This window comes from Squalius cephalus (genome assembly GCF_949319135.1).
Source record: "Squalius cephalus genome assembly, chromosome: 4".
Taxonomy (NCBI): Eukaryota; Metazoa; Chordata; class Actinopteri; order Cypriniformes; family Leuciscidae; genus Squalius; species Squalius cephalus.
Window position 1 is genome coordinate 38409650 of NC_137125.1, and position 12822 is coordinate 38422471.

Consider the following 12822-nt stretch of genomic DNA (forward strand, 5'->3'; position numbering starts at 1 on the left):
TGAAACTATAATTAGTTTGTGGTGGAACAGACCTGTGGTATTTAAAAAGTCCATTAAGCATGAAGTCATATAGCCCCCAGCAGACACTGCTGCTGCTGTAGATTTCCAAACATATCCTAAACCGAAAACATAATCGAGCTGCTGACGCTGCTAGCTGTGATGCTTTTACTAACACTCTCCGCCCCAGAGGTCAGAGGAACCTGACCCAGACACAGTGCAGGAACAAAAAAACGAGAGACTCCTTGTCAATAATGAGAGAGTTGAGGTCATACTGCTCTCTGCCCCTAATTTAAACAAGATCTTAATGAGTCATAGAAAACTTGCCGCCCATCGCTGGCAGCGACCTGCTCAGACTTCCACATTATCCAGACCATTTGAGAGAAATTCTCCATTTGTTACTATAATTGGCTCGTTCATTTTCCTCAGCCCCTGGCCAATTAGTTCACAGACAGAAGATAAGTTCAATGCACCTACATGCTTAGCATCAGCATATATGTGGGCACATTTTCCTGTTATGGAGGCACCAATATATTCATAATTATGCAAATTTTTCTACATTATTTGTTTGTCTGTTAAGGGAAAATGTTATAGTATTTTTTAAGGATGTGAAAAACAAAGATTTTATTCAAATACTTTTATGTTTTATTGTCCAATAACCAACATGCAGAACTGAATTATTTATATTTATTAATTGGTATGTATTATGTACACTGTAAAAAATGATATGATCAATAAGTTTTTTGCACAAACACAACATACACTCACCTAAAGGATTATTATGAACACCTGTTCAATTTCTCATTAATGCAATTATCTAATCAACCAATCACATGGCAGTTGCTTCAATGAATTTAGGGGTGTGGTCCTGGTCAAGACAATCTCCTGAACTCCAAACTGAATGTCAGAATGGGAAAGAAAGGTGATTTAAGCAATTTTGAGCGTGGCATGGTTGTTGGTGCCAGACGGGCCGGTCTGAGTATTTCACAATCTGCTCAGTTACTGGGATTTTCACGCACAACCATTTCTAGGGTTTACAAAGAATGGTGTGAAAAGGGAAAAACATCCAGTATGCGGCAGTCCTGTGGGCGAAAATGCCTTGTTGATGCTAGAGGTCAGAGGAGAATGGGCCAACTGATTCAAGCTGATAGAAGAGCAACTTTGACTGAAATAACCACTCGTTACAACCGAGGTATTGCAGCAAAGCATTTGTGAAGCCACAACATGCACAACCTTGAGGCGGATGTGCTACAACAGCAGAAGACCTCACCGGGTACCACTCATCTCCACTACAAATAGGAAAAAGAGGCTACAATTTGCACAAGCTCACCAAAATTGGACAGTTGAAGACTGGAAAAATGTTGCCTGGTCTGATGAGTCTCGATTTCTGTTGAGACATTCAGATGGTAGAGTCAGAATTTGGCGTAAACAGAATGAGAACATGGATCCATCATGCCTTGTTACCACTGTGCAGGCTGGTGGTGGTGGTGTAATGGTGTGGGGGATGTTTTCTTGGCACACTTTAGGCCCCTTAGTGCCAATTGGGCATCGTTTAAATGCCACGGCCTACCTGAGCATTGTTTCTGACCATGTCCATCCCTTTATGACCACCATGTACCCATCCTCTGATGGCTACTTCCAGCAGGACAATGCACCATGTCACAAAGCTCGAATCATTTCAAATTGGTTTTTTGAACATGACAATGAGTTCACTGTACTAAAATGGCCCCCACAGTCACCAGATCGCAACCCAATAGAGCATCTTTGGGATGTGGTGGAACGGGAGCTTCGTGCCCTGGATGTGCATCCCACAAATCTCCATCAACTGCAAGATGCTATCCTATCAATATGGGCCAACATTTCTAAAGAATGCTTTCAGCACCTTGTTGAATCAATGCCACGTAGAATTAAGGCAGTTCTGAAGGCGAAAGGGGGTCAAACACAGTATTAGTATGGTGTTCCTAATAATCCTTTAGGTGAGTGTATGTTTACTTTCATCAAAATAAGTTAAGCAATTTTCAACTTTTTTTTAAGTTATACAAGATTCAACAAATGTTTTAAGTCAGTTTAATGTAATTTAAGTTGAAGTGACGTAAACATCCAAGTTGATTGTACTTAAAAATTTGTGTAGTTGTATGTAGTTTGTATTATGTCATATTACAGTAATATAAAAGCAATACACATTATTATGTAATGAAAATATATTATTTTACAGTAAATTATATTATTTATATTATAACAATTTATTGTGCTTTTTAAAAATATAATACATTATAAAATGTATATATATTTATATTACTCGTCTCTGTAATTCTGTAATTAAATTGTCAATGGGTTTTCCATAACCAAAAAGAACAGAATGTAAGGGTCTACAAACACATTTTTAAAAGTTGAACTATTTTAACTTTATTTTTCAAACTATTGTTAATTGAAACTTTTAAAAATGGCACGGTGGCAGACCAAGACATCTGCATGTGAACATAGAACCACTTTTAAAAAAATGCCAAAGACTGACAGATATTTCACAATTGAACAGGCTAAAAAATTTTATCGCACAAAACTATCTTAGCCCACCAAAAAAAAAAAAAAAAAAAAAAAGGAGCCTTACGGATGCATAATATGCATAATAACAGGAATATTGCTCACAGCAAATGATATGACAGTCTGACAGTAATTGTCTTGAAATGTATTGTTGAAGGCAGTGGATTCGTTACACAAGGCACTTTGATGGCTGTGCTTTAATGAACATGAATTTAGAGACAGCACCACAGCTAAAAATATTAAGATAAAACAAATGATACAAAATAAATCTAGACCCCACTGATTGACTAGTCACTTGGTGGCCAACTAATTATAGTATTGATTATACCGCCTTCCTTTATATCAAGAAAAGGCAATTAACCAGTCCCTTGTTATCCTCAATATCACACACCTTATTCACAGTTGATGAAGAGCATCAGTGTTGTACCTCATAGGACCCTCGTACCCATGATTCATTCATTTAGTGATGCTAATTCTGAAATTAATTGGCACTCTATCTCATTCATGGCTGCTAATGCTGATTAGAGCTTAACCAAAACAGCCGACATGAGTTATGGATCTATATTGATCCCACTGAATAATTATCCTTAATAAATGATAGTCATATTATCATTAAAACCAGAGAGGGTGCAATTCAAAGCTGTCGAAAAATAATCACTGCTGTTCTGAGCTCATCTATCTTCACAAACATGAGTATTTGAATACTAGCTAAACATTCTGTTGAATGTTTGTTTAGGTTGATTTTTCCATACAGAGATAATAGCCATATTTTGTTTGTTTGTTTTTTGCAGGTTGGTGATCAGATTATTGAAATAAATGGGGAGACCACGAGGGATATGACCCACGCTCGGGCTATTGAGCTCATCAAATCGGGTGGCCGTAGAGTTCGCCTGCTGCTCAAGAGAGGCACAGGGCAGGTCCCTGAGTATGGTAGGTTTACACGAACTGTCTGAACTCATACCTTACTGCTCAGAATTGCCAACAGTATTAGATCACTTTAGGTTACAGGGCCCCAAAGAGATGGAGTAACCATCAGCACAAGACAAATATTACCTCATCTTTGGAAGAGGTAATATTTTATTGGGTAACGCATAGAATGTGAATAGCATAACTTATTTAGCATACATTTCATATGTTGTGAAATAATGCATTGACTTATTCACACCAGGAGCGAAATTTAACTGGTTGACAGGTTTCATATGATATATTATTATCAATATTTTGCTCTCAATAGGAATTTATAGGTACTTTTCATCAGTTTCAGTTTTCCTCAATCGCTTTGACTTCTTTTTTGAAACAGTCTTAACATTCTCTAAACTGTAAGTGCAATTGTCAGGACTGTTCTACAAAATGTACACCACCCAAAACGTTTATTTCATGCTTGAAAACTAGTTAATGTGTCATTAAATTGGCCAATGACACCTAAATAAAATAAAAAATTGTCATCACGTGAGCCACACTGGTCATAATGTGTGTGTTTTTTTCACCATGGCAGTCAACTCTGGAAATGTTTGTTATCCTGTATATAAATTTCATTTTTGTTCTACTTTTTAGTTGACAAACTGTACTATATTATATAACTATACTATATTATTGCTTACTTTACTGTACAAGAATATCGGTTTTGTCTAGCTGAATGCTATTGTATATCAAACTCACGAATATATTTTTTAGATACAGGTTTAGGTAATATTTTACTGGGAGAATCAATACTGTAATAGACAGAAAAAGAATGCACATTAGTATGTATACAGTGCATTTATTTTGTATATTTTATACATGATGTCTGAGAATGGATCATTTTGCATGTGATGGCTCAATGTACTTACTCTTTTGCTAAAATGTGCCAAAACATGTACAAATGGAAGAAAGAAGAGGAAGAAAATTGTTTAGAGCTCTGAACTTATCGTTTTGAGAGAAAAAAATCCCATTTAAGAGCCAAAGCGATGGAGAAAAATCATTCTCTTGTACACTAATATTTAATAACCCCAAAATGATTTTTGTAATACATTAAACTCCTTCCATTTTCCTGCTAACACAACACTATGACAGCATGCTCTTGGTATTAATGCAGGTATAGCTAGGCTTCTTCTATTTCATCAATGTTATTGGCTGTTAGTGAATAATTCTCACTTCCTTTCTCAAGTTTCCTCACTGAATACTATCTCAGCACTGATCTTAATACTGTCTTAGCCTGTGGCTGCTGTTCTAACCCTAATGATTGGTCTAGGTTGTTACTTCACCTCTTATAGGAATGGTACCTTCCAGTCTCTCCATGTGCATGAAAAGTGACAACCATGGCTCCCCCTATTTCTTCCTAATGGGCCATCCTAAAGACACGGTTTGTAATAGAGTGCATGCGTTCTAACACATCAGTCCATCATTCTTTCTTGGAGTGCTGTGGTTTGGATTGGTTAGTTCTACTCGCTCTTGTGATTTGTGTGTGTGTGCGTGCATCTTTATATAGCTATTATTTTATTTATTTTGTAAATTATATGTAAATTATATTCACGGCAGTAGAGAATCACACACATTGTGTTGGTTTGCGTAAAAAATGGTCTGGAGAACATTTAGTAAAGTTTGTTTTTTCTAAAGTCTGCTTTATACTTTCAGTTAAGGGGCGATAAAGAAAAATATAATTTTTTGTCAAATTTGTTGTACATCTTATGTAGATATTTACAGAATGTATTGCTTTGCAATGGCTTAAACGTGGAATGTTTTTCTATTAGAGAAACCATCGTTTCCATTGGCCATTGTTGCCAGGTAATTACGGTAATTTGTTACACGGTAATTCTACATTTAAGTATTGAGGAATATTAAGTAACTACAAAAAACAAGTCATTTAGCAAATGAACAACACAATGAGGAATATTTTATTTTGCACTATAGATTTTGTTTTGCAATATAATTATAAATAGTAATAAACACCCATCTTACCTGCATATATTTTTACCACATTTTTTAAAAGGTTACAAAGGTTATTGTGTCTGTATTGGCTATGACTAGACAACAAATACCAGACTAAGACCCTCTTCTCCGCTCCTCAAATACATAAAACATTAGCCTTTACAAACATCGTGTTTTTTGAATAAATAACACGCTGTATTTATTCAAAGAACCAGTTCTTTATGTACCCTTGCACCGCAAAGAAACAGAGGTCGTCTCCAAAATGTGTGCAGTTAATTCTGAATGGATACAAGTGGAACTACTGAGGTTTTGCTGACAGTTTGAGGATCCACTAGAGTTACAAGGTTTAGTCACAAGCTCTTTAGTAGAAAAATCTATTCAAGCTATTGTATAAAGTACAGGCAAAAAGAAACGTTAAAAAATGATATATGATATATAATAATTAATGGTAATGTTACAGAAGGACATCAAGAACCGATTTTTTTGTTGACATTGTTTTTAAGCCCTGTTGAATATATGACAATATTCAAAATATGATCTAACCATACTCCGTTTGGGTCATACAATGAAAGCTCTAGGGTACAGTACATGTCTATTGAAATTCCCGCATTGAAAGAGAGGCAGCATATCCAACTCCTACATGCATACACTCTTAACAATCGTGTAACTGACTTTCCATTGTGATGAAAACTTGATGCCTATGAATTCCTAACAGCCACAGGAACAACCCTGTGCACACTTGCCATTGAATTCCACTTACACTCGGCCATCTCTTCTCATGCGTTTAGTATCCCACTGCGATCTCCGTGGCGCCACAAAAGCCTAGCTGAAATACAGTCATCATGAGACGGTTGTGTCAGCCTCTATGGTTTTATATTCCATACCTGTCTTCTATTTCACCGTGAAAAACCCTTTATGAGCTTGGATTCATCTTTTTCCTCTATAGGCCAGTGATTTCTGCTGCACCTGGGCCATATAAATGAGAGAAAATGTACCCCAGTAGAGTAAGAAAAGGCTAGCACAGAGATACAATGATACATAATTGTTCACTCTTGCTATATTTCCCTGTGCTTGAAGCTTGATGATAATAAGATATTGTTGTATGTTTGTTTTCTTCAGTTGAAATGAACTTCCAGCCAATTTGTTTGTTAGCACATGTTAAAATGGCCACCTGGGTGCATCTGTGCTGTGTAGGTTGGTTGAAACCTGAGCAGTCCTCAGTGTATCCTGCAATATATGTGGTGACAGGTAGGATTAGGGATGTATAATGAGAATATTAAGGTTGGTGACCCTCTTTCAGTTTGGGTTGTGGATTGTGGGCGTCACTCCAATATAAGCATCTGGGTATGAAGTGATGTGTGTGAGTGTATGTGTGGGGGGACGGATTATTCCACACCCTGTAGACATATGAAACTGGTTAACTGGCTGAAAACCATCCAATTTCCTGTCAGTAATGGAGGTTGGTTTTGTATGGTATGTAAACGATGTAATATATTGCTCTGTGTCAAACAGTAGCACTTTACAAAAAGTGGCAATTCCATTACATGCTATCAATTGTTAATACCATAGTACTTTGATATTTACCATGGTAATGTATTTATATGGTACTCCAACATACTTCAAACATACTTTGTAAAACTATCACAATAGGTCCCAAATCCGTAGCATTTTCATTGTACCATGTGCAAAATAATTATGGTAATACCATTGCACTTTATGGTAGTGTGGTGTGTGTGATTTTATTTTTTCCCTCCCAAACCAGTTCAGCGCAAACCCTGCTGCACAGCCGATTCTAATGCTTTTATTGGTCATGACAATCTCAGTGTCGACATAACACTGAAACAAATACTATCCCCTAACCCTAATCTAAACCCTAACCTTAACCTCATTGTAGCATTGGTAGATATCATTACTGTTTGTCACAATTGTATCCATGATATTTCTGAACTGTGAACTGAATCCAAGAAGTCTGAACTTTTCTTGACAGGTGACTGTGTGATTGAGTTGCGAAATGAAATTGGGGTTTGCCCTGAACTTGTTTTGTCATGCAATTTGTGTGGTTCATGTTGACTAGTTAGTGCTTCTTTGCCAGTGTTAGCTTTGCTTCCACTGTTGTTGTTTTTTATTCTGGTGTGTGAGAGTGTTTCAGTTTGTGCTTCTTTCTTTGGATGTAACTGGTTGCATTTTTCCCCAGCAGATAGTCCCGCCCCCTGGGATGCTCACACTACAGCCTCCCCAAGTCTGTCGGAAGTAGCACCACCCCTCGACAGCTTATCTAATCCATCAGCTTCTTCTCATGTGAACCCACCCACTGACCCACCTCATCCATTGTCCTTGGAAGCAGCAGGTCCAGACTGTTCCCAGGGTCCTAGAGGCCCAGAGAGTAGGGCTCTGGAGCAGGCCAGTGTGGGGAAGAGGTCAGCCATGGCAGGTGGAGTTGGGGGTGGGACCAAGCAGAGGGAGGGTAGCAGGACCAACCGTCGCTCTAGTGGAGGGAAGGTTCAGCAACAATATCTTGATGAACTTGCGGGAGAGCCCAAATCCCACAAAAGCAGCCGGGCGAAGTCCAAGGAGCGCAGGAGGGAACGGAGCAACACGCCATCTCGAAAGCGAGACTCGCCCAAAACTTCCCCAACTGACACCAATATGAATGGGGGAAACGGATGCCTAGATGGTGGCAACAACCAACCAGGAGCTCTGAATGTGCCATTCAAAGCCCTACCAAAGGAACCAGAGAAAGGGCAAATGAGCCAAGAGAGTCGTCCCAGCCACAACTCCAAGACCAGCAGCAGTGCATCAGGCAGGAAGGCCACGGTATCCCCTGGGCCCTGGAAGATCCCTGGTACGGACAAGCTACCCAGTACCCTACGCTCAGCCACCTCCACCATCAGCAGATAACATCTCACCCCAATCTCAGGCCCAAGTTTAGACCTTACTTTGGCTTTTACTTCTTTCAGCCAACTCTTGGACCAGCACTAGGCCATGATCTGCCTTTTTTGGGACTAGCTGGGCTTGGGCTCTGCTTGATTGCTTTTCACAGGCTTGCTCTACTTAGTAGAGATCTGTTTTAAAATTGACTAGGTACCACCCTCCCACAATCCTCACTAAAGATCTTTCCATGCATTTCTAGACAGAGCATTTTTTATTTATATTTTATTCTAAGTTATTTTAACAGATATGACACCCACCACCTTAAGAACTGGAAGCATTCACTCCAAAAATTGAACCACGGTAGAATGAGTGATGCATGTAGCGTGCTAAAAGAAACCCGGACTGGTTTGAACTGTTGGGGAAAAGCACTCAAGACTCAGAGATGTACATGCATAGAAAACCACTTACTGACTCTAAACCACCACTGGTGGCTACAGCAATTTTTATACACTTTCATAAAAAATGAAGAATACTGAAGGAGTTACCTGACATACAGTTTTTGTGTATTTGAAGAATGAATATGATTAAAAAGATTCTATATGAGCGGACACTCGACTATGGAACTCTGCCTTAAAGACTGACCTGCAGAAGTCTGTATAGGGTTGGTAAAATGAATATAGAAATAGATATATTATATGACTACATATATGTGAGACATATTGTAAATATGGTCTTTATACACCATTGTGACCCCATACTTGAGTATTGACATCATACATGGTGTAAGTTAGAAGAGTGTAATCTAGAATTCATTCCTACTCCACTCTAAGGTGCGTTCCCACTGACAGCGATTTAAACTCAAGTGGTTGCTAGTAGGTGTTCCTACTCAACTCATCGAACTGTAAAAGGAAACCGATCACATGACCTACACTGTCTACACTGACATTGGTAGTTGCCACCTCCAGTTCAAGATCGCAACGGTCGCTTGTGTCACTTAAAATCGCCAACCCTCACTGATGATTAATGACTTGCAGTTGCTGAAAATTGCTATCAGTGTGAGCACCCCTTGAGACCACTGATTGCTCAGCTGCTCTGTTAATTTCTGAAGGAGCCAGTGGGCTTTGACCTTCTCTTGACTCTGTCATCACTAGTTCAGTCTATTCTCTCTTTGCTTGTCTACATGAACAAAGCAATTTGAAGGATCCCAAGATGGTTTCGATGAAATATAGAAAGGATTTGATTAGGGCAGAGTGCCTTATGCCAGGGGTGTCCAATCCTGGAGGGCCACTGTCCTGCTAAGTTTAACTCCAATCCTAATTAAACACACCTGACCAGCTAATCAAGGTCTTCAGAATTACTAGAAATGTCCAGGTAAGTGTTTTGGGGAAGGTTTGAGATAAACTATTCAGTACATTGGCCCTCCAAGAGCAGGATTGGACACACCTGCCTTATGCCGACCACTTGATGCTTTATTTGAGCTCCGAATCCTAGGCAACGACATCAAGACAAAAAAAACACAAAAAAAAACGTAGCTATAAATTAATTTGACTATTGTTCTGTTAAACTGAATGAGTATGTCGTTGCATCCCTATCTCTGAATGCTGAATGGTGTCTGAATCAACTGAGAGGCTGGTTTATGTTCACAGTATATATATATATAAAATTGAAAGCTATTTTCGTACATAGATAGATATAGAGTTGGCAGTCTTCTATGAGAAGTGCAGATATTTATTAATGATATCTCTGACAGGAGTTCAAATGTTTGTTGAGCACTTTGTCTTTAAATAGACATATATATATAGAATACAGTACTGTTAAGAGGAAATGCTGTGCATCCATTATATTCATTGAATATTTCTGAGGAAATGAATTCCCAAAATCCTGCTATGAAGATTTGCTTAACATATTGCCTATATAAAATATTGTGTGATGGTAAGTCTCTTTCACATGATTCACAAATCAAGCTCTTTGTACTCTTCACAAAAGGTTGATTTTTACTTGCCAATAGCAAATTGTGAAAACAAATGAAAGAGGTAATGTACGCTTTTCTGTCATGCATTGTTTTTTCCGAATGTCATCACCCACTTTCAACACTGGGTTGGGGATACTGTAACTTCATGTATCTAAATACACACAGTCTCTCAATCTCTACTAGCTTAGCTAGTAAGCTAAGATGTTATCTTGCTAAGTGAAGGCTGACTGAAAACACAAAGAATCCATTAAAAGAGAATTTTTTTTAGGGTTTCTTTGGCTGCGCTTTGAAAAATTTACAGTAAATGAGGTCAAAGTTGAAATAGTTTGAACTTTGAGTGTTATGTTATACATCTGCATGTAACACGGCATGGTGGCTAAAGGCCTGTACGCACCAAGAACGATAACTAGAATTATAAAGTCTTAATAATTCTTCTAATTCTGTGAGAATAGGGAAGTCCACATCAAAACTGTAACAAGAGAGGAGCAATATCATTGGAATTGCTTTCAGAAAATGAATGCATGAAATGTCTAGCTGATGAATGATAAAAACATTGACAGCCAATCAGAATCCACCTGTTCAAGCAATTTAAAGCAGCGGACGATAAAACTGTAATGTGCGCTTATAATAAATGTTATCGTGCGTTGGTGTGAACGCTATCATTGTTATGATTGTTATAGTTTTTAGTTCTTGCTGTGAATGGGACTTAAAGGGTTAGTTCACCCAAAAAAAAAAAAAAAATTATTTTATAATTTACTCACCCTCAAGACATCCATGGTGTGTATGACTTCTTCTTTCAGCCAAACACAATCGGAGTTTTATTAAAAAATATCCTGGCTCTTCCAAGCTTTATAATGGGAGTGAGTAGCGCCTGAGATTTTAAAGCCGAAAAAAGCACATCCATCCATCATAAAAGTAATCCATACGGCTCCAGGGGGTTAATAAAGGCCTTCTGAAGCGAAGCGATGGTGGAAACACAGAGAATGGAGCAAAACAAAACACCGGTCAAGAATTAGAAGTCTAAAAAGAGAATTTTTAAAGAGAGCTTGAGTTTGTTCCTCAGCCCTGTTTGTTTGAACTGCGAGACACGTCTACTATGCTTACACTAATCCTACATCCTACGTCATATATCGGGTCAGAGGTCACTCTTCCACTGGAACTAGACTCGCATACGGCTGTTACTGGAGGCCAGTGATTATAATTTATAAAGTTATAAATATGGATATTTTTTCTACAAAGACACATCGCTTCAAAATCTCAGTTACTATTCACTCCCATTATAAAGCCTGGAAGAGCCAGGATATTTTTTAATATAATTTTGATTGTGTTTGGATGAAAGAAAGTCATATACACCTAGGATGGTTTGAGGGTGAGTAAATTATGGGATAATTTTCATTTTTGGGTGAACTAATCCTTTAATACTCTATATCGATGCTTTGCTCCATAGAATTTAATGGATTGGGGAACGTTGATGTGAGTCATGTGAAAGAGCTCTTAATTCTTAAAATGTAATCAGCAGGAATGTTGAATTGAAACCGAACAAACTTTAGGTTACACCTGGGCCTCAGCAGTGTATTTGAATTTTCTTTGATAATTTACATTTTTGTGAATTACATTCCCATTAATGTAACTGTAATTAATAAATACACCATTTCAGCATTACTTGAAGGTGAAACGGGTAATTTCTGTGCAACTAGTGGCATCAAACAGAACTGCAAAACTGGGCTGACAAACAGCCTTGGCACAGCCAATTGCATGATTTTGAGGGAGTGTCTTCATTGTTCAACTGATTTTATGACCAAAAATGACACAGAAATTACACTTCACTTAAAAAAAAAAAAAAAAAAAAAGAACAAACACATCAAAACCCCAAATGGTGCTTCATTGTGTATTTTTCCTGCAATACTGTCAATTTTTTTTTACAATTACTCTCTTCTTTAATCATTTTGTTAATTTTAAAAATTATATAGGCCTACATGTCAACTCCGGTTCCTGTGTAAAGGACCGCGGACAAGACCTCGTCCGTTCTATCCATTGTCATAATATCGTCTCTATTATGTTCATCTCCCACAGAAATAAAGCGATGACTGGTTCTACTGATGCCCTTTGAAAACTGTTGTAGATGACAAGGAGAGCCGACAATGATCTATTCATTACAAGATAGTGCTAATATTTCTCGGATAAAGAAGAATTAATTGAAGCACTCCAAAAGTGGCTATTCATTTCCGAATGATACAACCTTAGAAATCCCAGACTGACATTGTCAAAGCAAATGCATTTTCCATAGAGTACCAGCAAAGATCGTGTGTGCATAAGAATGAGCTGGATCGCTTTGATGTCTCTCCATAGTGTTAGACAGGAGCTTGGTTTAAAGTACAAAATTATTGGAGTTGAACGAATTAGGATCAGGGGATCTTAAGGCCAGAAACATACTCTACGCAAGTATGCAAATGCTAACTAACTAATGTTAGCTGTTTGGCTACAAGCATACGTCATTAGCATACAAATGCTAACAAACCTCTGTACGAAAAGTG

At 38.0% G+C, this 12822-nt stretch overlaps 1 protein-coding gene across 5 annotated transcripts in view; it reads left to right on the plus strand.

The window, feature by feature from the left end:
* Positions 1-12822, plus strand: part of magi2a (membrane associated guanylate kinase, WW and PDZ domain containing 2a) — a 213646-nt gene extending 200824 nt beyond the window's left edge. For 2 of the 5 annotated variants that reach the window (XM_079868391.1, XM_079868393.1), the window contains 2 exons: positions 3330-3468; positions 7640-12822. In XM_079868391.1, coding sequence (XP_079724517.1) covers positions 3330-3468; positions 7640-8343 — 843 coding nt within the window. In that variant the 3' untranslated portion in view covers positions 8344-12822. Of the gene's footprint in view, positions 1-3329; positions 3469-4768; positions 4880-7639 lie in introns of all 5 variants that reach the window. The other 3 variants (XM_079868394.1, XM_079868395.1, XM_079868392.1) reach the window with 3 other exon arrangements.